Source organism: Engystomops pustulosus, chromosome 7 (assembly GCF_040894005.1).
Source record: "Engystomops pustulosus chromosome 7, aEngPut4.maternal, whole genome shotgun sequence".
NCBI lineage: Eukaryota > Metazoa > Chordata > Amphibia > Anura > Leptodactylidae > Engystomops > Engystomops pustulosus.
The window spans coordinates 177,733,479-177,760,999 of record NC_092417.1 but is presented as its reverse complement, the minus strand read 5'-3'; the positions used below and the strand labels follow the sequence as shown (position 1 = coordinate 177,760,999).

At 49.9% G+C, this 27,521-nt stretch overlaps 1 protein-coding gene across 4 annotated transcripts in view; it reads left to right on the top strand.

Moving 5' to 3' along the window:
- Positions 1-27,521, top strand: part of LDLRAD3 (low density lipoprotein receptor class A domain containing 3) — a 157,645-nt gene that overhangs the window by 7,195 nt on the left and 122,929 nt on the right. Inside the window, exon 1 of one of the 4 annotated variants that reach the window (XM_072119042.1) lies at positions 9,530-9,769. The exons of 1 other annotated variant lie outside the window; for it this stretch is intronic. In XM_072119042.1, the coding sequence (XP_071975143.1) occupies positions 9,676-9,769 (94 nt within the window). In that variant the 5' untranslated portion in view covers positions 9,530-9,675. Of the gene's footprint in view, positions 1-9,529; positions 9,770-25,733; positions 25,824-27,521 lie in introns of those variants that run through there. 2 more of the 4 variants (XM_072119043.1, XM_072119046.1) reach the window with 2 other exon arrangements.

Below are 27,521 nucleotides of genomic sequence, written 5' to 3'. Positions count from 1 at the left end.
ACTGCACATAGTACACAGGGCACTGCACATAGTACACACGGCACTGCACATAGTACACACGGCACTGCACATAGTACACACGGCACTGCACATAGTACACACCCTGCACATAGTACACACCCTGCACATAGTACACACCCTGCACATAGTACACACCCTGCACATAGTACACACCCTGCACATAGTACACACCCTGCACATAGTACACAGGGCACTGCACATAGTACACACTGCACATAGTACACACTGCACATAGTACACAGGGCACTGCACATAGTACACAGGGCACTGCACATAGTACACAGGGCACTGCACATAGTACACAGTACACCCTGCACATAGTACACAGGACACTGCACATAGTACACAGGACACTGCACATAGTACACCCTGCACATAGTGCACAGGACACTGCACATGGTACACACGGCACATAGCACACAGGACACTGCACATAGTACACACTGCACATAGTACACAGGACACTGCACATAGTACACACTGCACATAGTACACAGGGCACTGCACATAGTACACAGGGCACTGCACATAGTACACACTGCACATAGTACACAGGGCACTGCACATAGTACACAGTACACCCTGCACATAGTACACACTGCACATAGTACACAGGACACTGCACATAGTACACACTGCACATAGCACACAGGACACTGCACATAGCACACACTGCACATAGTACACAGGACACTGCACATAGTACACAGGGCACTGCACATAGTACACAGTACACCCTGCACATAGTACACACTGCACATAGTACACAGGACACTGCACATAGTACACAGGACACTGCACATAGTACACACGGCACATAGCACACAGGACACTGCACATAGTACACACTGCACATAGCACACTGCACATAGTACACACTGCACATAGTACACACACACTGCACATAGTACACACACACTGCACATAGTACACACTGCACATAGTACACAGGACACTGCACATGGTACACACTGCACATAGTACACAGGACACTGCACATAGTACACACTGCACATAGTACACAGGACACTGCACATGGTACACACTGCACATAGTACACAGGACACTGCACATAGTACACACTGCACATAGTACACAGGACACTGCACATGGTACACACTGCACATAGTACACAGGACACTGCACATGGTACACACGGCACATAGCACACTGCACATAGTACATACACTGCACATAGTACACAGGACACTGCACATAGTACACACTGCACATAGTACACAGGACACTGCACATGGTACACCCTGCACATAGTACACACCCTGCACATAGTACACACTGCACATAGTACACACTGCACATAGTACACACTGCACATAGTACACACTGCACATAGTACACAGGACACTGCACATGGTACACCCTGCACATAGTGCACAGGACACTGCACATAGTGCACAGGACACTGCACATGGTACACTGCACATAGTACACAGGACACTGCACATGGTACACTGCACATAGTACACATGAGACTGCACTGTTTTTGATAGATGTGGGTCATGTAGTGAGCTCAGAGCACAGCAGTGTGAGGACACACACCCAGTGAAATTAAAGTAGCTTTACTGTTGTATGTTCTGCTATAAAGGGCATTTGTAAGTCATGTAGCCTCCTTTGTGGTTTGTCACCATTTAACCCCTACTTTACCATATCCCAGTTTTCACCAATAGCCTGTGAGCTAATAGTTATCAGTGCTGTGACCCGGAGCGTTATTGAGAGCTATTGATTCCCGGAGCAGGATTTATTGGTCAGATATTTTCACTAATGGACGTTAGAAGCCTCCGCGTTACGTGTAAAGCGAGAGGGGGGGCGCAACGCGAGGCCGGCCATTTATCGATCCCATAAGCATCTATCCCGCTCCTGCGAAACGTCGGCCTGATTATCTCTCTGCAATTGTTCGTGGAGAATCATCACAAATAACGAGCCATTTGCCGGGTGCTTCAGCCCCATTAGACTCCGAGAAAACTGCTGAGACAGAACTGCGGGGGGCCGGGGGGAGACAGAACTGCGGGGGGCCGGGGGGAGACAGAACTGCGGGGGGCCGGGGGGAGACAGAACTGCGGGGGGCCGGGGGGAGACAGAACTGCGGGGGCCGGGGGGGAGACAGAACTGCGGGGGCCGGGGGGGAGACAGAACTGCGGGGGCCGGGGGGAGACAAAACTGCGGGGGCCGGGGGGAGACAGAACTGCGGGGGCCGGGGGGAGACAGAACTGCGGGGGCCGGGGGGAGACAGAACTGCGGGGGCCGGGGGGAGACAGAACTGCGGGGGCCGGGGGAAGAGACAGAACTGCGGGGGCCGGGGGGAGACAGAACTGCGGGGGCCGGGGGGAGACAGAACTGCGGGGGCCGGGGGGAGACAGAACTGCGGGGGCCGGGGGGAGACAGAACTGCGGGGGCCGGGGGGAGACAGAACTGCGGGGGCCGGGGGGAGACAGAACTGCGGGGGCCGGGGGGAGACAAAACTGCGGGGGCCGGGGGGAGACAGAACTGCGGGGGCCGGGGGGAGACAGAACTGCGGGGGCCGGGGGGAGACAGAACTGCGGGGGCCGGGGGGAGACAGAACTGCGGGGGCCGGGGGGAGACAGAACTGCGGGGGCCGGGGGGAGACAGAACTGCGGGGGCCGGGAGGAGACAGAACTGCGGGGGCCGGGGGGGAGACATAGCTGCGGGGGCCGGGGGGGAGACATAGCTGCGGGGGCCGGGGGGAGACAGAACTGCGGGGGCCGGGGGGAGACATAACTGCGGGGGCCGGGGGGGAGACATAACTGCGGGGGCCGGGGGGAGACATAACTGCGGGGGCCGGGGGGAGACAGAACTGCGGGGGGCCGGGGGGAGACAGAACTGCGGGGGCCGGGAGGAGACAGAACTGCGGGGGCCGGGGGGGAGACATAGCTGCGGGGGCCGGGGGGAGACAGAACTGCGGGGGCCGGGGGGAGACATAACTGCGGGGGCCGGGGGGAGACAGAACTGCGGGGGCCGGGGGGAGACAGAACTGCGGGGGCCGGGGGGAGACAGAACTGCGGGGGCCGGGGGGAGACAGAACTGCGGGGGCCGGGGGGAGACAGAACTGCGGGGGCCGGGGGGAGACAGAACTGCGGGGGCCGGGGGGAGACAGAACTGCGGGGGCCGGGGGGAGACAGAACTGCGGGGGCCGGGGGGAGACAGAACTGCGGGGGCCGGGGGGAGACAGAACTGCGGGGGCCGGGGGGAGACAGAACTGCGGGGGGCCGGGGGGAGACAGAACTGCGGGGGCCGGGAGGAGACAGAACTGCGGGGGCCGGGGGGGAGACAGAACTGCGGGGGCCGGGGGGGAGACATAGCTGCGGGGGCCGGGGGGAGACAGAACTGCGGGGGCCGGGGGGAGACATAACTGCGGGGGCCGGGGGGAGACATAACTGCGGGGGCCGGGGGGAGACAGAACTGCGGGGGCCGGGGGGAGACAGAACTGCGGGGGCCGGGGGGAGACAGAACTGCGGGGGCCGGGGGGAGACAGAACTGCGGGGGCCGGGGGGAGACAGAACTGCGGGGGGCCGGGGGGAGACAGAACTGCGGGGGCCGGGAGGAGACAGAACTGCGGGGGCCGGGGGGGAGACATAGCTGCGGGGGCCGGGGGGAGACAGAACTGCGGGGGCCGGGGGGAGACAGAACTGCGGGGGCCGGGAGGAGACAGAACTGCGGGGAACATTGTCATTTCTCTAAAGAGAAGTTCACATCCAGCCGCAACGACGATCCATGAATCTTGTTTACAGCACAACCGAGGCCTCCGGAATGTGATCCTCCAATCCCGTATATACAGCGGGAACGGTAATGGCGCAGGACGGACCGCACCGCAGGATAATGGAGGACGGGGGCGAGGTGCATGCGCAAGGAGCAGATGATGCAACACAGAGACAATGGGGTTCATTTACTTACTCGGTCCAGTTCGCGATCCAGCGGCACATTGTCCGAGGAGGATTCGGGTCTGCCGGGATTCACGAAGATCGTGCGTCCGATGTCCACCAGGTGTCACTGTTTTGCAAGGTCCGCCAGAGTTCACCTTCTTCTTCCCGGTGCATGTGAGTGCTGATCTTGCGACACAATTTAATTTTTTTAATTCCCTGGTTTTTCCGACTCTGACGGCCACGCCCCCCGATTTCTGTCGCGTGAAAGCCGGCTCCACAATCCGATCACGTGCGCCAAAATCCCGGGACAATTCGGCGCAAAACGGAAATATTCGGGAAACCCGACGACAGTGCGGCGTTCGGACCCTTAGTAAATGAGCCCCAATATCTGTTTTGTAGATGAGTAAATTAGATTGCAAGTGCACAAGAGGCGGGATCAATCTACCTACATCTGCAGGTGCTTGTTTTTTTCTCGGAATCGTCACCTCTTTAGCTGTGAAGGACATTTTTAGTCTATGTCTGTGCCGCAGCCGCCTGGAAGCAAATGTGGAACTTCTGGCAAATTCCAAAACAAGAAGAGACTTAAAGGAAAAGAACATGAGAGCCCTGAATATTCCCAGCACTCTCACACACAGCGCAGTACTACTACTCCTATCCTGTATATATGGGCACAGTACTACTACTCCTATCCTGTATATACCAGCACAGCACAGTACTACTACTCCTATCCTGTATATATGGGCACAGCACAGTACTACTACTCCTATCCTGTATATATGGGCACAGCACAGTACTACTACTCATATCCTGTATATATGGGCACAGTACTACTACTCCTATCCTGTATATATGGGCACAGTACTACTACTCCTATCCTGTATATATGGGCACAGCACAGTACTACTCCTCCTATCCTGTATATATGGGCACAGCACAGTACTACTCCTCCAATCCTGTATATATGGGCACAGTACTACTACTCCTATCCTGTATATATGGGTACAGCACAGTACTACTACTCCTATCCCGTATATATGGACACAGCACAGTACTACTCCTCCTATCCTGTATATATGGGCACAGTACTACTACTCCTATCCTGTATATATGGGCACAGCACAGTACTACTCCTCCTATCCTGTATATATGGGCACAGTACTACTACTCCTATCCTGTATATATGGGCACAGCACAGTACTACTCCTCCTATCCTGTATATATGGGCACAGTACTACTACTCCTATCCTGTATATATGGGTACAGCACAGTACTACTACTCCTATCCCGTATATATGGACACAGCACAGTACTACTCCTCCTATCCTGTATATATGGGCACAATACAGTACTACTACTCCTATCCTGTATATATGGGCACAGCACAGTACTACTACTCCTATCCCGTATATATGGGCACAGTACTACTACTCCTATATTGTATATATGGGTACAGCACAGTACTACTACTCCTATCCTGTATATATGGGCACAGCACAGTACTACTCCTCCTATCCTGTATATATGGGCACAGTACTACTACTCCTATCCTGTATATATGGGCACAGCGCAGTACTACTCCTCCTATCCTGTATATATGGGCACAGCACAGTACTACTCCTCCTATCCTGTATATATGGGCACAGTACTACTACTCCTATCCTGTATATATGGGCACAGCAAAGTACTACTACTCCTATCCTGTATATATGGGCACAGCACAGTACTACTACTCCTATCCTGTATATATGGGCACAGCACAGTACTACTACTCTTATCCTGTATATATGGGCACAGCACAGTACTACTACTCCTGTCCTCTATATATGGGCACAGCACAGTACTACTACTCCTATCCTGTATATGGGCACAGCACAGTACTACTACTCCTATCCTGTATATATGGGCACAGCACAGTACTACTACTCCTATCCTGTATATATGGACACAGCACAGTACTACTACACCTATCCTGTATATATGGGCAGTGCACAGTACTACTACACCTATCCTGTATATATGGGCAGTGCACAGTACTACTACTCCTATCCTGTATATATGGGCAGTGCACAGTACTACTACTCCTATCCTGTATATATGGGCACAGCACAGTACTACTCCTCCTATCCTGTATATATGGGCACAGCACAGTACTACTACTCCTAACCTGTATATATGGACACAGCACAGTACTACTACTCCTATCCTGTATATATGGGCACAGCACAGTACTACTACTCCTATCCTGTATATATGGACACAGCACAGTACTACTACTCCTATCCTGTATTTATGGGCACAGCACAGTACTACTACTCCTATCCTGTATACATGGGCACAGCACAGTATTACTACTCCTATCCTGTATATATGGGCACAGCACAGTACTACTACTCCTATTCTGTGTATATGGGCACAGCACAGTACTACTACTCCTATCCTGTATATGGGCACAGCACAGTACTACTACTCCTATCCTGTATATATGAGCACAGCACAGTACTACTACTCCTATCCTGTATATATGAGCACAGCACAGTACTACTACTCCTATCCAGTATATATGAACACAACACAGTACTACTACTCCTATCCTGTATATATGAGCACAGCACAGTACTACTACTCCTATCCTGTATATATGAGCACAGCACAGTACTACTACTCCTATCCTGTATATATGAACACAACACAGTACTACTACTCCTATCCTGTATATATGAGCACAGCACAGTACTACTACTCCTATCCTGTATATATGAGCACAGCACAGTACTACTACTCCTATCCTGTATATATGGGCACAGCACAGTACTACTACTCCTATCCTGTATATATGGGCACAGCACAGTACTACTACTCCTATCCTGTATATATGAGCACTGCAAAGTACTACTACTCCTATCCTGTATATATGGACACAACACAGTACTACTACTCCTATCCTGTATATATGGACACAGCACAGTACTACTACTCCTGTCCTGTACATATGGACACAGCACAGTACTTCTACTCCTGTCCTGTATACATGGACACAGCACAGTACTACTACTCCTATCCTGTATATATGGACACAGCACAATACTACTCCTCCTATCCTGTATATATGGGCAGTGCACAGTACTACTACTCCTATCCTGTATATATGGGCAGTGCACAGTACTACTACTCCTATCCTGTATATATGGGCACAGCTTAGTACTACTACTCCTATCCTGTATATACAGGCACAGCACAGTACTACTACTCCTATCCTGTATATGTGGGCACAGCACAGTACTACTACTCCTATGCTGTATATATGGGCACAGCAAAGCACTACTACTCCTATCCTGTATATATGGACACAGCACAGTACTACTACTCCTATCCTGTATATATGGGCACAGCACAGTACTACTACTCCTATCCTGTATATACCAGCACAGCACAGTACTACTACTCCTATCCTGTATATATGGGCACAGCACAGTACTACTACTCCTATCCTGTATATATGGGCACAGCACAGTACTACTACTCCTATCCTGTATATATGGACACAGCACAGTACTATTACTCCTATCCTGTATATGTGAGCACAGTACTACTACTCCTATCCTGTATTTATGGACACAGCACAGTACTTCTACTCCTATCCTGTATATATGGACACAGCACAGTACTACTACTCCTATCCTGTATATATGTACACAGCACAGTACTACTACTCCTATCCTGTATATATCAGCACAGCACAGTACTACTACTCCTATCCTGTATATATGAGCACAGCACAGTACTACTACTCCTATCCTGTATATATGGGCACAGCACAGTACTACTACTCCTATCCTATATATATGAGCACAGCACAGTACTACTACTCCTATCCTGTATATATGGACACAGCACAGTACTACTACTCCTATCCTGTATATATGAGCACAGCACAGTACTACTACTCCTATCCTGTATATATGAGCACAGCACAGTACTACTACTCCTATCCTGTATATATGTACACAGCACAGTACTACTACTCCTATCCTGTATATATCAGCACAGCACAGTACTACTACTCCTATCCTGTATATATGAGCACAGCACAGCACTACTACTCCTATCCTGTATATATGGGCACAGCACAGTACTACTACTCCTATCCTGTATATATGAGCACAGCACAGTACTACTACTCCTATCCTGTATATATGGACACAGCACAGTACTACTACTCCTATCCTGTATATATGGGCAGAGCACAGTACTACTACTCCTATCCTGTATATATGGGCAGAGCACAGTACTACTACTCCTATCCTGTATATATGGACACAGCACAGTACTGCTACTCCTATGCTGTATATATGGGCACAGCACAGTACTACTACTCATATCCTGTATATATGGGCACAGCACAGTACTACTACTCCTATCCTGTATATATGTGCACAGCACAGTACTACTACTCCTATCCTGTATATATGGACACAGTACTACTACTCCTATCCTGTATATATGGACACAGCACAGTACTACTACTCATATCCTGTATATATGGGCACAGTGCAGTACTACTACTCCTATCCTGCATATATGGGCACAGCACAGTACTACTACTCCTATCCTGTATATATGGACACAGCACAGTACTACTACTCCTATCCTGTATATATGGGCACAGCAAAGTACTAGTACTCCTATCCTGTATATATGGACACAGCACAGTACTACTGCTCCTATCCTGTATATATGTGCACAGCACAGTACTACTACTCCTATCCTGTATATATGTGCACAGCACAGTACTACTATTCCTATCCTGTATATATGTGCACAGCACAGTACTACTACTCCTATCCTGTATATATGGACACAGCACAGTACTACTACTCCTATCCTGTATATATGGGCACAGCACAGTACTACTACTCCTATCCTGTATATATGGGCAGTGCACAGTACTACTACTCCTATCCTGTATATATGGGCATAGCACAGTACTACTACTCCTATCCTGTATATATGAGCACTGCACAGTACTACTCCTCCTATCATCTATATATGAGCACTGCACAGTACTACTACTCCTATCCTCTATATATGAGTACTGCATACTACTACTTCCATCCTATATATATGGAGACACAGTACAGTCACATGACAGACATTGTATATATGGTAAGTCTAGTCTTAGAGGCCGATCAATTCACCTAGATATATTCATATACATGTGGGTGTATGTGTTAGCTTGTTATCCAATCAAACATCACCTTGTATTTTTCCAAAGCAGATTTGATAATGAAAGCAGGATTGTGATTGGTACAGGTAACTCTGCATATTCTAGACAAGGAACATCTGAAGCTTAGAGTTAGTGGCCAATAGGCTCACTGGACTCTATTCACGTGTTACATGTTATCCAATCGAAAGTCACTTTTTATTTCTCCAACGTAGATATAAAAATGACAGCTAGCTTTTCATTGGTGCTGAATCCAGAAGTTTCAGTTGCCAATAAGAACTCTACAATCGATTCACGTGTTGCTAATTAACCAATCAAAATGTACCTTCTATTTTTTCCAACGCAGATTAAATAATGAAAGCTAAATTCCTATTGGTTACCGCGGCGCCGCTGTCATGGACTCTGTGGCGGCTGCACTGTGTGTGGAGGAGATGCGGGCGCCCGTACTGCGCATGCCCGGCTCCCTCACACACTCACACGGGTGATCTGCTTCCAGGGGAGGGCACGATGAGTCCCGGGCTGCCGGCATACTGAATGGAGAGAGTGGCGGCGGCTCCCGGGCAGCGGGTGGGCCCCGGGAGACGTGTCCGGGACATGTGGCTCCTGTGCCTGGTGCTGGGATCTGTAGGTGAGTAGTAAACACTGGGGAGGGGGGCAACGACTAGTGCAGTCCCCCTCCTCCTGTCACGTGCCCCAAGCCCCTCCCCTCCTCTGTTATTGTACAGTGTGGCCCTAAGAGAGCCCCGGGGCCCCAGCACTGAGGGGGATGTGACCCTGGTGTTATAGGGGGCCCCGGCGCTGAGGGGGATGTGACCCTGGTGTTATAGGGGCCCCAGCACTGAGGGGGATGTGACCCTGGTGTTATAGGGGGCCCCGGCGCTGAGGGGGATGTGACCCTGGTGTTATAGGGGGCCCCAGCGCTGAGGGGGATGTGACCCTGGTGTTATAGGGGGCCCCAGCACTGAGGGGGATGTGACCCTGGAGTTATAGGGGGCCCCAGCGCTGAGGAGGATGTGACCCTGGTGTTATAGGGGGCCCCGGCGCTGAGGAGGATGTGACCCTGGTGTTATAGGGGGCCCCGGCGCTGAGGGGGATGTGACCCTGGTGTTATAGGGGGCCCCAGCGCTGAGGGGGATGTGACCCTGGTGTTATAGGGGGCCCCAGCACTGAGGGGGATGTGACCCTGGAGTTATAGGGGGCCCCAGCGCTGAGGAGGATGTGACCCTAGTGTTATAGGGGGCCCCGGCGCTGAGGAGGATGTGACCCTGGTGTTATAGGGGGCCCCGGCGCTGAGGAGGATGTGACCCTGGTGTTATAGGGGGCCCCAGCACTGAGGGGGGTGTGACCCTGGTGTTATAGGGGGCCCCAGCACTGAGGGGGATGTGACCCTGGTGTTATGGGGGGCCCCAGCACTGAGGGGGATGTGACCCTGGTGTTATGGGGGGCCCCAGCACTGAGGGGGGATGTGACCCTAGTGTTATAGGGGGCCGCAGCACTGAGGGGGGATGTGACCCTGGTGTTATAGGGGGCCCCGGCGCTGAGGGGGATGTGACCCTGGTGTTATAGGGGGCCCCGGCGCTGAGGGGGATGTGACCCTGGTGTTATAGGGGGCCCCAGCACTGAGGGGGATGTGACCCTAGTGTTATAGGGGCCCCAGCACTGAGAGGGGATGTGACCCTGGTGTTATAGGGGGCCCCAGCGCTGAGGAGGATGTGACCCTGGTGTTATAGGGGGCCCCAGCACTGAGGGGGGATGTGACCCTGCTGTTATAGGGGGGCCCCAGCGCTGAGGGGGATGTGACCCTGGTGTTATAGGGGGCCCCGGCGCTGAGGGGGATGTGACCCTGGTGTTATAGGGGGCCCCGGCGCTGAGGGGGATGTGACCCTGGTGTTATAGGGGGCCCCAGCACTGAGGGGGATGTGACCCTAGTGTTATAGGGGCCCCAGCACTGAGGGGGGATGTGACCCTGGTGTTATAGGGGGCCCCAGCGCTGAGGAGGATGTGACCCTGGTGTTATAGGGGGCCCCAGCACTGAGGGGGGATGTGACCCTGCTGTTATAGGGGGGCCCCAGCGCTGAGGGGGATGTGACCCTGGTGTTATAGGGGGCCCCGGCGCTGAGGGGGATGTGACCCTGGTGTTATAGGGGGCCCCGGCGCTGAGGGGGATGTGACCCTGGTGTTATAGGGGGCCCCAGCACTGAGGGGGGATGTGACCCTGCTGTTATAGGGGGCCCCGGCGCTGAGGGGGATGTGACCCTGGTGTTATAGGGGGCCCCAGCGCTGAGGGGGATGTGACCCTGGTGTTATAGGGGGCCCCAGCACTGAGGGGGATGTGACCCTGGAGTTATAGGGGGCCCCAGCGCTGAGGAGGATGTGACCCTGGTGTTATAGGGGCACCCGGCGCTGAGGAGGATGTGACCCTGGTGTTATAGGGGGCCCCGGCGCTGAGGAGGATGTGACCCTGGTGTTATAGGGGGCCCCGGCGCTGAGGGGGATGTGACCCTGGTGTTATAGGGGGCCCCAGCACTGAGGGGGATGTGACCCTAGTGTTATAGGGGGCCCCGGCGCTGAGGAGGATGTGACGCTGGTGTTATAGGGGGCCCCAGCACTGAGGGGGATGTGACCCTGGTGTTATAGGGGGCCCCAGCACTGAGGGGGGATGTGACCCTGGTGTTATAGGGGGCCCCAGCGCTGAGGAGGATGTGACCCTGGTGTTATAGGGGGCCCCAGCACTGAGGGGGGATGTGACCCTGCTGTTATAGGGGGGCCCCAGCGCTGAGGGGGATGTGACCCTGGTGTTATAGGGGGCCCCAGCGCTGAGGAGGATGTGACCCTGGTGTTATAGGGGGCCCCAGCACTGAGGGGGGATGTGACCCTGCTGTTATAGGGGGGCCCCAGCGCTGAGGGGGATGTGATCTGCCCCATCGTTGATGCCCGCTTCCCCTTTCCCCTGTGTTGTGGGGTGTCTGCCTCTCCCGTCCCCTGCGTTGGGGGGGTGTCTGCCTCTCCCGTCCCCTGCGTTGGGGGGGTGTCTGCCTCTCCCGTCCCCTGCGTTGGGGGGGTGTCTGCCTCTCCCGTCCCCTGCGTTGGGGGGGTGTCTGCCTCTCCCGTCCCCTGCGTTGGGGGGGTGTCTGCCTCTCCCGTCCCCTGCGTTGGGGGGGTGTCTGCCTCTCCCGTCCCCTGCGTTGGGGGGGTGTCTGCCTCTCCCGTCCCCTTCGTTGTGGGGGGCTTTTCACCCAGGGGCTGTGTTTGGGGTTGTCCTGCTCAGTATAATCTATAGCAGTGTATGATTTATGTCTATATCCCAATGTTTATCTCTACATTCCTAAATATTTGGGGTCTTTCTTACCCAGGGACCTTATTGTGGGGCGTCCGTCGCGTTTAGGGCTGTGACAGTTAGTGTTTTTAGGGTGCAGCTATCCTCTGCACTGTGCTTTAGGGAACCAGTCTCCCCCAGGGGGCAGAAGTTTTGGAGGATCTTATTATATACTGTATTTACATTTGTCTGTACTGTGCACGGTATTTTAGGGTTCCCGTCTTGCCCCGCACAATGTATATTGGATCGTATGCTTTTGCTTTGGGATCTCGGTCTTTGCTATGCGCTGTATATGAGGTGCTGTGCTCAGGGGTTGGGGTCTCCTTTAGGTTTGTTGCTTTTCTTCTAGATGCACTGAGATGTCTGTCCATAATATGTTTTGCAGTTTGGGGCGCCTCTCGCCTCGGGGCTGCAGTTTGGGGGGGCCTCTCGCCTCGGGGCTGCAGTTTGGGGGGGCCTCTCGCCTCGGGGCTGCAGTTTGGGGGGGCCTCTCGCCTCGGGGCTGCAGTTTGGGGGGGCCTCTCGCCTCGGGGCTGCAGTTTGGGGGGGCCTCTCGCCTCGGGGCTGCAGTTTGGGGGGGGGGGGGGCTCTCGCCTCGGGGCTGCAGTTTGGGAGGGGGCTCTCGCCTCGGGGCTGCAGTTTGGGGTGGCCTCTCGCCTGCAGTCTGGGGTGTCTTGTTCATCTAAGGTCAATGTAATCTTAATGCTGAGGTTTGTGTTTGGGAGAGTTTGCATCTTCTGGTGATGTCTATACTTTCAGGTGTCTCTGCCGGGGGCTGTGTTGTGGGGTGTCCTATCTAATTTAGGGTATGTGTTGTCTGCACTGGCTCGTCTATTATGAGGGTGCATTTTCGGCTGATCTCTTCCTGTTCTCATGGTATTAGACTCTATATATCTGAGGGTCTGCATGGCCCCCCATTATGTGCATTAGTTTATCACATCCATTCCCACATCGCGGAGCCTGTATTTGCTTTGTTCTATCACCAGAACCCCCTGCGTTATTGCCACATCTGGAGGGGGGGGGGGGGGGGGGGGGGGGGTGGGGGGGGTAACAGCTTTTGGGGGAGGGGGAGTTGAGGCCGGGAGGAAAACTTTCATCTCCTATAGAAACTTTATCATGTGGAAAGTTTCAAAACAAGTGAAGGATAAGCTGCGGTACGGAGGAGGCAGATCCGGGCGGCTGATATTATGTATCTAATCGTGTAACGTATTATACACCCGGACGTGTCCTGGTCCACGATATAAGCCGCATGGATCGGCAATCACTTCCCTGACGGTCTCCGAAATGAATGGATGACAAACATTGGACTTCATAAAGTAGTCGGAGCCATTCCTGCAGAACTTGTAGGGAACAGATTTGTAAAAGGAGCAATGTGAATGAGGCTCTATCAGGGAGGGGGGGGGGGGGGCGCCATTTGTTTGGAGTTCTGTGTCTGTCAGGGGGCGCCACATCTCTGTTGCTTCCACGTAGTTACATTTTCTTCCTTGGTGATCCAGTCCAGTGGGGTCCTGGCTTATCCGTGCAGGTTATGTGCTCGATCCGTGACTGTGTGTCGCCCATAATTCCTGCTCTCTGCTGCTGTGACTACTTACCTCCCCAGGTCACTGTCCTGGTGTATGATCCCGCCCTCAGTATATGGACAGATAATGGTTCTGATGATCCGTACGCAGGTCGTGCACTGAATACTCCGGGGTTGTAGAGGGGCAGAAGTCTGTGCTGCGGAGCACAACTCATACAGTCGCTCCGTTCGTTCCTGTGATCATTGTGGGGGGGGGAGGGGTCCCCAAATAATGAGCCTGTTATCCCAAATCCGCAGGATGGGGCACCCAGAGCCCCGGCGCTACACCTGATGCCGTGTGTTGTATTAGGGGAATGTGGGGAAATCCTCCTGATGTGAACAGAGGCCGATACCTGGGATTATCCGTGACTCCGCTTCTCTTAATCCCGGAGATTATTTACTTCCGCCTCCTTTCTGTATCATATAGTAACGTGGGGGGCGCGGGGGTTTCTTGTCTGTCTGGCGGGGGGGTCCGGGTTTATGTCTATGTTAAAGGAATAAGCGCAGAGGGATTGTCCCCGAATCCTGCATATCGGGGGGGATAACTTTCTGATCTGTAGGGGCCGATTGCTGGGACCCTGACAAAAAATTGTTCCCCATAGTTGCCAAAGTGGTCGGAAACCGGACCTCCTAGAAGGGTTGGACCTCTCTCCTTGTTACTTTAACCCTTTATTATACATAAGCCGGTGTAAGGATCATCTGACCGCTGCAGGTTTGGCTCCTAGTAGCCACTGAGCCGGCGGTGCTCTTAACCACTGAGCCGCCTTACTAGCTATGACCTGCTTTACTCCAGGTTCTGTCTCCTGCACCTGCGGGGAGTAAGGTAATTGTGTCAGGAGTAATGAGGTTTTGGTTTTCAGGGCCTCACGTTCTGTAAATTGCTTTTTATTTTTAGAATTAATTAACATTTTCTAAACATAAATATGAAGAATTCGTCGTCCGGAAGAGGAGGACAAGATAATAGTTAGAATTCTGACGTTACTGATTATTGTAATGTGTGGGGAAAATTTCAACTAAGCTGAAATCTGACACATTCGGTGAAGCTACAATCCTGGAACGTAAATCCGTATATCACAGTCCTGCTGCTACTAACAACAACAACATACACAAAGGTCTGATTACACATCTTTCCAGGGCTGAAGGGTGAACACACCCAACAAACCTTCACCAAAGACACTTGTGTGGTTTCTCCTGCGCTCCTCCATTATGTGCTCAGCGGAGGTGATGACGGGTATGGAGCGCCAGGCGCCTCGCTGTGCAGACATTGCTCTACCTGCCGGGTTACATCTGTGTCATTACTTATTGGAAAAGTCTTCTGATCACAACGTCCTTTACATAGTATGTGGGATTCACGACGTCTGGAGCCGAGAGGCCGCATTTCTTGTTACATGGCTCCTGGCGCCAGTGTAATCTCTAGGCCTTAAGACGTCTCTTAGACAGTAATAGGAAGGAAATCCCAGAAAGTGACAAGCCGGCTGTAAGTGTCTAACTCCTGGGGCATCCGAGATCTGTCCAGAGGTGGAGTATAATACAGGATGTAACTCAGGATCAGTACAGGATAAGTAATGTCATGTATGTACACAGTGACTGCACCAGCAGCAGAATAGTGAGTGCAGCTCTGGGGTATAATACAGGATGTAACTCAGGATCAGTACAGGATAAGTAATGTCATGTATGTACACAGTGACTGCACCAGCAGCAGAATAGTGAGTGCAGCTCTGGAGTATAATACAGGATGTAACTCAGGATCAGTACAGGATAAGTAATGTCATGTGTGTACACAGTGACTGCACCAGCAGCAGAATAGAGAGTGCAGCTCTGGGGTATAATACAGGATGTAACTCAGGATCAGTACAGGATAAGTAATGTCATGTATGTACACAGTGACTGCACCAGCAGCAGAATAGTGAGTGCAGCTCTGGAGTATAATACAGGATGTAACTCAGGATCAGTACAGGATAAGTAATGTCATGTATGTACACAGTGACTGCACCAGCAGCAGAATAGTGAGTGCAGCTCTGGAGTATAATACAGGATGTAACTCAGGATCAGTACAGGATAAGTAATGTCATGTATGTACACAGTGACTGCACCAGCAGCAGAATAGTGAGTGCAGCTCTGGAGTATAATACAGGATGTAACTCAGGATCAGTACAGGATAAGTAATGTCATGTATGTACACAGTGACTGCACCAGCAGCAGAATAGTGAGTGCAGCTCTGGAGTATAATACAGGATGTAACTCAGGATCAGTACAGGATAAGTAATGTCATGTATGTACACAGTGACTGCACCAGTAGCAGAATAGTGAGTGCAGCTCTGAGGTATAATACAGGATGTAACTCAGGATCAGTACAGGATAAGTAATGTCATGTATGTACACAGTGACTGCACCAGCAGCAGAATAGTGAGTGCAGCTCTGGGGTATAATACAGGATGTAACTCAGGATCAGTACAGGATAAGTAATGTCATGTATGTACACAGTGACTGCACCAGCAGCAGAATAGTGAGTGCAGCTCTGGGGTATAATACAGGATGTAACTCAGGATCAGTTCAGGATAAGTAATGTCATGTATGTACACAGTGACTGCTCCAGCAGCAGAATAGTGAGTGCAGCTCTGGGGTATAATACAGGATGTAACTCAGGATCAGTACAGGATAAGTAATGTCATGTATGTACACAGTGACTGCACCATCAGCAGAATAGTGAGTGCAGCTCTGGGGTATAATACAGGATGTAACTCAGGATCAGTACAGGATAAGTAATGTCATGTATGTACACAGTGACTGCTCCATCAGCAGAATAGTGAGTGCAGCTCTGGAGTATAACACAGGATGTAACTCAGGATCAGTACAGGATAAGTAATGTCATGTATGTACACAGTGACTGCACCAGCAGCAGAATAGTGAGTGCAGCTCTGGAGTATAATACAGGATGTAACTCAGGATCAGTACAGGATAAGTAATGTCATGTATGTACACAGTGACTGCACCAGCAGCAGAATAGTGAGTGCAGCTCTGGAGTATAATACAGGATGTAACTCAGGATCAGTACAGGATAAGTAATGTCATGTATGTACACAGTGACTGCACCAGCAGCAGAATAGTGAGTGCAGCTCTGGAGTATAATACAGGATGTAACTCAGGATCAGTACAGGATAAGTAATGTCATGTATGTACACAGTGACTGCACCAGCAGCAGAATAGTGAGTGCAGCTCTGGAGTATAATACAGGATGTAACTCAGGATCAGTACAGGATAAGTAATGTCATGTATGTACACAGTGACTGCACCAGTAGCAGAATAGTGAGTGCAGCTCTGAGGTATAATACAGGATGTAACTCAGGATCAGTACAGGATAAGTAATGTCATGTATGTACACAGTGACTGCACCAGCAGCAGAATAGTGAGTGCAGCTCTGGGGTATAATACAGGATGTAACTCAGGATCAGTACAGGATAAGTAATGTCATGTATGTACACAGTGACTGCACCAGCAGCAGAATAGTGAGTGCAGCTCTGGGGTATAATACAGGATGTAACTCAGGATCAGTTCAGGATAAGTAATGTCATGTATGTACACAGTGACTGCTCCAGCAGCAGAATAGTGAGTGCAGCTCTGGGGTATAATACAGGATGTAACTCAGGATCAGTACAGGATAAGTAATGTCATGTATGTACACAGTGACTGCACCATCAGCAGAATAGTGAGTGCAGCTCTGGGGTATAATACAGGATGTAACTCAGGATCAGTACAGGATAAGTAATGTCATGTATGTACACAGTGACTGCTCCATCAGCAGAATAGTGAGTGCAGCTCTGGAGTATAACACAGGATGTAACTCAGGATCAGTACAGGATAAGTAATGTCATGTATGTACACAGTGACTGCACCAGCAGCAGAATAGTGAGTGCAGCTCTGGGTATAATACAGGATGTAACTCAGGATCAGTACAGGATAAGTAATGTCATGTATGTACACAGTGACTGCACCATCAGCAGAATAGTGAGTGCAGCTCTGGGGTATAATACAGGATGTAACTCAGGATCAGTACAGGATAAGTAATGTCATGTATGTACACAGTGACTGCTCCATCAGCAGAATAGTGAGTGCAGCTCTGGAGTATAATACAGGATGTAACTCAGGATCAGTACAGGATAAGTAATGTCATGTATGTACACAGTGACTGCACCAGCAGCAGAATAGTGAGTGCAGCTCTGGGGTATAATACAGGATGTAACTCAGGATCAGTACAGGATAAGTAATGTCATGTATGTACACAGTGACTGCACCAGCAGCAGAATAGTGAGTGCAGCTCTGGGTATAATACAGGATGTAACTCAGGATCAGTACAGGATAAGTAATGTCATGTATGTACACAGTGACTGCACCAGCAGCAGAATAGTGAGTGCAGCTCTGGGGTATAATACAGGATGTAACTCAGGATCAGTACAGGATAAGTAATGTCATGTATGTACACAGTGACTGCACCAGCAGCAGAATAGTGAGTGCAGCTCTGGAGTATAATACAGGATGTAACTCAGGATCAGTACAGGATAAGTAATGTCATGTATGTACACAGTGACTGCACCAGCAGCAGAATAGTGAGTGCAGCTCTGGGGTATAATACAGGATGTAACTCAGGATCAGTACAGGATAAGTAATGTCATGTATGTACACAGTGACTGCACCAGCAGCAGAATAGTGAGTGCAGCTCTGGAGTATAATACAGGATGTAACTCAGGATCAGTACAGGATAAGTAATGTCATGTATGTACACAGTGACTGCACCAGCAGCAGAATAGTGAGTGTATTATACTCCAGAGCTGCACTCACTATTCTGCTGGTGCAGTCACTGTGTACATACATGACATTACTTATCCTGTACTGATCCTGAGTTACATCCTGTGTTATACTCAAGAGCTGCACTCACTATTCTGCTGCTGGTGCAGTCACTGTGTACATACATGACATTACTTATCCTGTACTGATCCTGAGTTACATCCTGTATAAGTCATGTCATGTATGTACACAGTTGCAGGTCCTGTAGCTGTATACACTGTACTGTTCTCCCCTGGTCGGTGTATTGGGCTGTGTACCTCCTCCTCTGTGGTGTGGAGGTTCCCTCCTGTCTGTGCAGTATATACCGGGTCTCTCCTTCAGGCTTGGTCGCTGACGTGCGGTCCATGAGTGAGTTGTAGCGGCTCCTTGTATCCTGATCCCTGCTCTGGAGGACATAACGCTGCAGGCCGAGCACAGAGCCTCCTGCAGACATTGCTGTGTATCTCATGAATACATCACATTTCTGGTGCTTGTGCACCCCCGTAGGTTTGTGGAGCCGCTCTTATGTGTGTATATGGGTATAACTAGTAGTGATTGGTTTGGGATATAACGGCGCCCGGGTTACTTTGTAGCCGTTGAGCGCCAGGACCTGCGCCCCCCCATCTTCCTGGACCTGTTCCTGGGATACTATGTATCAGCATCCCCTGGATATTTCTCTCATCTCTCGCGCTCCCAGTGTTTGTCTTCTTTCTCGGCGCCTCCGGCTTCTCGCTCTTGTCGCTGTAATTAAACTCCCACCTACCTAATGGATGCGGATTAGGCAGGTAGGTCGTGCGCAGGGTGGGGGCGGAATCCTAAGTGTAATTGTGTATCTACATTCCAGACATTACTCATAATGAAGTGTTACATCGGAGGCCTCTCCGCATCCGGCAGAAGTCGCGGGAGTCGTGCAGGACTGGGGACATGTCTGGTTCTATCACCCGCGTAGCCTTCACCTTAGGGTGTCTTCTGCTTGTGGGGTCCCATATTTGTGGTGGTCCAAATCTATGGCTTGTTACAGATGAGCTACGGACTGAGTGCTGGATGCATCTGACCATCCTATATGCCTCCAAGCAGTATAGCAATGTGTGATGCAAGGATCCCCTCTACCTTGTCAGTGCAGGGACTCCTTGTCTCATACATTGGGGTCCTGTAAAATCCGGCCACCATATTGTCTGTGTGTAGTGTACAATGGCTGATCAGGGAGGGTCCTGGGTGTAGCACCCACGTGATCTATACTTTGAATACATTGTTGCTAGTTTTGAGTTTGGATACAAGATTAATGGAAATCTCCCATCACAATCCATCCTGATAAACCAGGGACATTACTCCTAGATCCAGGCACCGGGACTGTGATATCTTCTCAGATTTGTTATCTATGGACTCCTCCTTTTTTAAAATTGACTTATTTTATTATGTTAATGAGTCAAAAGCGCTCTGAGGGTGTTACCATGGCCCCTCCGTGCTGTAGCTTTACAGGCTGTTGCACTGTCTCCCTGCTACCCTCTACCTGCTGCAATCTCACACAGTGGGAGGTGGAAGTTCTTCCTCCGCAGTGTAACAGCCTATGATGCTAAAGCGCGGAGGGGCTCTGGTAACACCCTCCAGAGCCCTTCTGGCTCATTAGCATAATAACAGTTCGTTGTAGAAAGGAGTCCATGGATAAGAAATATAAGAGGAATCCACAGTCCCGGGGCCTGGATCTATGATTAATGTAGATGTTCTTGTATAATGTACATATATATATGAGTATATAGATATTCTTTAAACCTGCAGCCCCCTCTGGTCAGGGGTGAAATGTTATTTTCAGAATTTACTTTTTAATTTGGAATCTCACTTATTTACATATAAAAAAAAATTCTCCTCCAAAGTCACGTAACAACATGTAGAGTAGAGTCATATTTTACCAGAGATGCGTCAAATATAGAGGCTGCAGGGGGGGAGATCACTTCAGACTTCACTATAATCACTTCTAGTTCACCTACAAATATGCTGCTGGTGTCATATTAAAGATAAGAATCTTGTCTTTTGGATCACATCAGGCAGCCTCCACAGACTTAAACATCTCAGTTTCTGTAGCTCACAGAACCACAATCCTGGGATCTTAAAAATAAGATTCGTTCTCTTTAATCTGACACAAGCAGCAGCATATTTCTACGGGCTATAAAACTGAAGATTGTGGTGCCGGAAGTCAATAGTCACCTACAGCCTCTAAACTTGACTCATCTCAGGTAAAATTTGACTCTTCTCTGCACATTGTATCATGACTTTGGGGCAGATATCACATGAGAGGGAGTTCTAGAAAGGACATTTTCATCCTGACCTCAGGGGGTTAGTGGTTTAATGGGGTGAAAGCTGCTGACGGGTTCCCTTTAATCATATCCCAATTGGTAGTTTTCTCTTTATGTGCTCCATCTATCTGTACAGTATATAACCTGCCCCCTATATGCAACAATATGGAGCTGAGGTCAGGAGAATGATCTGTATACTGGTTGCTGTATATATCGGAGCGGGATCCATGACACAATGCGGGTGATGATGCTGTGACCCCCCCCCCCGTGGCCTCGGCTCATTCCTCCATCGCTATTTATAGCAGCTCCTTATTACACCGAACCTCTGCCGGTTATTTAAGGTTCCCACGAGGACGAGCGTACGTGATCGCCTCCGCTAAAACCTGCGCATGAGAGGAGACAGAGACGATTATTTAATAAATGTGCGTGTGACCCCTGACCTTTACCGAGATGAAAATCAGCAGAAGCTTCTTGATGAAATCAGCAGAAGCTTCTTGGGGGTCAGAGACAATTACAGCATTGACGATACCGCCATATAGTAGCATCCTCCGCCGCCATATAGTAGCATCATCCGCCGCCATATAGTAGCATCATCCGCCGCCATATAGTAGCATCATCCGCCGCCATATAGTAGCATCATCCGCCGCCATATAGTAGCATCATCCGCCGCCATATAGTAGCATCCTCCGCCGCCATATAGTAGCATCATCCGCCGCCATATAGTAGCATCATCCGCCGCCATATAGTAGCATCATCCGCCGCCATATAGTAGCATCATCCGCCGCCATATAGTAGCATCATCCGCCGCCATATAGTAGCATCATCCGCCGCCATATAGTAGCATCATCCGCCGCCATATAGTAGCATCATCCGCCGCCATATAGTATCATCATCCGCCGCCATATAGTATCATCATCCGCCGCCATATAGTATCATCATCCGCCGCCATATAGTATCATCATCCGCCGCCATATAGTATCATCATCCGCCGCCATATAGTAGCATCCTCCGCCGCCATATAGTAGCATCCTCCGCCGCCATATAGTAGCATCATCCGCCGCCATATAGTAGCATCATCCGCCGCCATATAGTAGCATCATCCGCCGCCATATAGTAGCATCATCCGCCGCCATATAGTAGCATCATCCGCCGCCATATAGTAGCATCATCCGCCGCCATATAGTAGCATCATCCGCCGCCATATAGTAGCATCATCCGCCGCCATATAGTAGCATCCTCCGCCGCCATATAGTAGCATCCTCCGCCGCCATATAGTAGCATCCTCCGCCGCCATATAGTAGCATCCTCCGCCGCCATATAGTAGCATCCTCCGCCGCCATATAGTAGCATCCTCAGCCGCCATATAGTAGCATCCTCCGCCGCCATATAGTAGCATCCTCCGCCGCCATATAGTAGCATCATCCGCCACCATCAGTGGTGTACAATCTGCTCAGCTCCTGCTGCTCTATAACATGCTGCCTGCAGATAGGACACTATGTACAATCTGCTCAGCTCCTCCTGCTCTATAAAATGCTGCCTGCAGATAGGACATTATGTACCATCTGCTCAACTCCTCCTGCTCTATAACATGCTGCCTGCAGATAGGACACTATGTACAATCTGCTCAGCTCCTCCTGCTCTATAACATGCTGCCTGCAGATAGGACACTATGTACAATATTCTCAGCTCCTCATGCTCTATAATATGCAGCCTGCAGATAGGACACTATGTACAATCTGCTCAGCTCCTGCTGCTCTATAACATGCTGCCTGCAGATAGGACACTGTACACTCTGCTCAGCTCCTCCTGCTCTATAACAAGCTGTCTGCATATAGGACACTATATAATATGTGCTCAGCTCCTGCTGCTCTATAGCATGCTGCCTGCAGATAGGAGACTATGTACAATCTGCTCAGCTCCTCCTGCTCTATAACATGCTGCCTGCAGATAGGACACTATGTACACTCTGCTCAGCTCCTCCTGCTCTATAAAATGCTGCCTGCAGATAGGACACTATGTACAATCTGCTCAGCTCCTCCTGCTCTATAACATGCTGCCTGCAGATAGGACACTATGTACAATATTCTCAGCTCCTCATGCTCTATAATATGCAGCCTGCAGATAGGACACTATGTACAATGTGCTCAGCTCCTCCTGCTCTATAACATGCAGCCTGTAGATAGGACACTATGTACAATCTGCTCAGCTCCTCCTGCTCTATAACATGCTGCCTGCAGATAGGACACTATGTACAATGTGCTCAGCTCCTCCTGCTCTATAACATGCTGCCTGCAGATAGGACACTATGTACAATCTGCTCAGCTCCTCCTGCTCTATAACATGCTGCCTGCAGATAGGACACTATGTACACTCTGCTCAGCTCCTCCTGCTCTATAACAAGCTGTCTGCATATAGGACACTATATAATATGTGCTCAGCTCCTGCTGCTCTATAGCATGCTGCCTGCAGATAGGACACTATGTAGCAATCATAGAGCTCGGTGATGTTCCGCACATCACACACACAGGGTAATAATTTTATTTTTCGCTCCCCTCTGTGTCTTCCTCTGTGTGTTCCTTACGAGGCGGCAGCTCCCGGTTTTGCATATTTTATCACAGACAATAAAACATAAGTCCTGCGCTCGTCTTTTTTTTTTTTTTTTTTTGTTTTAAAGGCAATTTTTGTTTTAACCAAATTAAAAATTGATGCGTTGTGTTTACCAAGTCAAATCGCGGCGTCTGCAGCCTCAGCCGGCAGAATGGCCGCACGGAGAAGACATCTGTTACACACACCGCCCTTATCCCGGAGATCTGCACTCCGCGTCTCCTCCGCTGTGAGTTAGCTTTTTTTTTTTTCGGATAAAAGTGCTGATTTTTTTTCCTTTTAATGTCCCCGCCTGACGGCAGAAGATCTCTTTACAGTCCGCGTCCTGCGAGATGGGGGGAAGGCGCGTCCCGTGATTTACAGCCACGCTTAACGCTTTTATTCGGCGATAAAAATATAAAGTCGCAAATTAAAAAGAAAACCGAAAAAGCTAATGTTTTAAGAGCGTTCCAAAAAAAAATAAACCCCTGGGGGGAGAGAGAGAAGCTGTGAAATATTAACCGGAGCGGAGGCTGAGACGGAACGGATGACTGTGCCTTTGTTATTGCTTCGCCGCTGCCCGCGGGGCACGTGGCTGGGGAGCGCTGGCAGACGATGGGTTAATCCGGTTATTTCCCAGGAAATTTTTTTTAGAGGCTGGAAATTCAGACGTCAAATAGTGGATTTTTCTCGACGCCTTGCAAGAGCAGCTTGTTCCATACATATGGGTAATAATAATTCTTCATGTATATAGCGCCTACAGATACCGCAGCGCTGCACACAGCTTGCCAAATCGGTTCCTCTACCCATGGGGCTCACAATCTAATCACGGATGGGACTTGCCGTAGATTTACAATCCATTTGAGATGTTCAAACAGTTGTGGATTATAGTTTGGGCAGTAGCCCAGGGCCCCAGCCTTCGAGGGGGCCCATGATCACCCACACCACCCACCAAATATTTTACCCGTAGAACCTTCACCCATGAAATACATATATACAGCCATTCCGGGACCTTTGAATGGCCTCCAAAGGTCCTGCAACCGCAGAAGGGGCGTATTCTTAATTCCCCAAGTAGATGATTCTAGTACCAAATGTAGGAAGTGATCCCCAGCCCCATTTATTTGAGTAAATGGAGCATGTGACCTGCGGTCGTGACATTACCGTCCTGGGAAGACACGGCGAGGGGTGCTGCAGTCCGGCGAGGTTAACCTGCTATACATCAGTATGTCGGTATATTGTATTAGCAATCTCGACACCCTGTCAAGACAAATTTAAAAAAATATAAAAAACAAAGAAATAATTCAAATACACCCCCCCTACATTCCCTAAAATGGACCTATGAACTCATTAGATAATGGCCTGTCTGTCAAAATAAAAAAAAAGTTTACCCTGAAAAAGGTTTTTTTTTTTTGCTGTATTACCTCCCGTAAAATGTAAGTAACAAGTGATCAAAAGATCAAATACTTCCCAAATTGGTATCGATGAAAACGTCATCTTATCCTACAAAATACAATCCCTTACTTGGCTTCTTAAACTGACGTACTAAAACGCTCAAGTGGCCGAAATATGTAGATCCAGGCTATTAAATGGTGCCAATAGGAAATGTGATGGGTCTCGTAGAAAACAAGCCCTGAAAATGGGAAAACTAAAAAAAGGTTATGGTTTTTGGAAGGTGGTAAGTGAAAAACTGAGAAAGATTTGGGTGAATCAGTCTATAAAAACTGGTCCGTCAATAGATTATTGTGAACGCAATTCCTGGCAAGCAGGGGGTTAAGCCATTTCCCGCTCACGTTGCGTCGGCGGCAGCAATCGCCTCAGGTAACGCGTTGAGTGCGCTGTCAGATTTGATAAAACCGCGAATTCCTCCGGTGAACTATACGGCAGTTCTGCCTATTAAAATATTAAACGTATATTCATGTTCACGGCAGACTCTGAGGGGACGTGGAGGCCGAGCAACGCCTGATATAATGTTCCTCATACCGCGCAAATTAGCATTTCGTCTGCCGCCGAGCAACGCCTCACACGCTGTCTGCCCCCTCAGGTTTCCAGGAATCGCCTTGTAGATGGGGAGATGAAGGGAAACATGGCTTCCAGGCAGATACTACAGTGTGAGGTAATGTGTGAGGGATCGCACTACAGTGTGAGGTAATGTGTGAGGGATCGCACTACAGTGTGAGGTAATGTGTGAGGGATCGCACTACAGTGTGAGGTAATGTGTGAGGGATCGCACTACAGTGTGAGGTAATGTGTGAGGGATCGCACTACAGTGTGAGGTAATGTGTGAGGGATCGCACTACAGTGTGAGGTAATGTGTGAGGGATCGCACTACAGTGTGAGGTAATGTGTGAGGGATCGCACTACAGTGTGAGGTAATGTGTGAGGGATCGCACTACAGTGTGAGGTAATGTGTGAGGGATCGCACTACAGTGTGAGGTAATGTGTGAGGGATCGCATTACAGTGTGAGGTAATGTGTGAGGGATCGCACTACAGTGTGAGGTAATGTGTGAGGGATCGCACTACAGTGTGAGGTAATGTGTGAGGGATCACACTACAGTGTGAGGTAATGTGTGAGGTAATGTGTGAGGGATCACACTACAGTGTGAGGTAATGTGTGAGGGATCGCACTACAGTGTGAGGTAATGTGTGAGGGATCGCACTACAGTGTGAGGTAATGTGTGAGGGATCGCACTACAGTGTGAGGTAATGTGTGAGGGATCGCACTACAGTGTGAGGTAATGTGTGAGGGATCACCTGACTGGAAGCCATTTTACACTCTGGTTTATATGATTTGACAGAAAATTCATGCCCACACCCAGCCAATCGCAATGTAGTTTTCATTTCATAAACTACCCTCAAAGCTGAACTATTTATCAGGCCGTTTTCTGTCATAGAAATATATAGGACACAAAATGGCTTCCAGTCAGGTGATATCTATAACTTACCTGGCGGCCATTTTGATTGTGGAAGTAGAAAGTGTCCTTGTTTTCCATAGAAACCAGTCGCTGTGTAGCTTCCATGACATTACAAGGTCTCTCTGTGAACCGAACCTGCCTGGGATCCATTTTAGATCTATATAATGTGTATGTCACCATGTTAGACTGAGCTATTAAGAACCTCATCTGCCCGGGAGCTATTTTGATCAATTTATCATGTATGTCACCTGCGTGGCAGCCATCTTAGACCGACTTATTGTGGACATTACCTGCTTAGGAGCCATTTTAGACCAATATTATGTGGGTGTCACCTGTCTGGGAGCCATTTTAGATCAATATGTTGTGGGAGCCATTTTAGATCGATATGTTGTGGATGTCATCTGCCTGGGATCCATTTTAGATCGATATGTTGTGGGTGCCATTTTAGACCAATATTATGTGGTTGTTACCTGTCTGGGAGCCATTTTAGATTGATTTGTTGTGGATGTCATCGGCCTGGGATCCATTTTAGATCGTTATGTTGGGGGTGTCACCTGCCTGGGAGCCATTTTAGATCGATATGTTGTGGATGTCATCTGCCTGGGATCCATTTTAGATCGTTACGCTGGGGGTGTCACCTGCCTGGGAGCCATTTTAAAACGATATGTTGTGGGTGTCACCTGCCTGACAGCCATTTTAGATCGATATGTTGTGGTTGTCACCTGCCTGGGAGCCATTTTAGATCGATATGTTGTGGTTGTCACCTGCCTGGGAGCCATTTTAGATCGATATGTTGTGGGTGTCACCTGCATGGGAGCCATTTTAGATCGATATGTTGTGGGTGTCACCTGCATGGGAGCCATTTTAGATCGATATGTTGTGGGTGTCACCTGCCTGG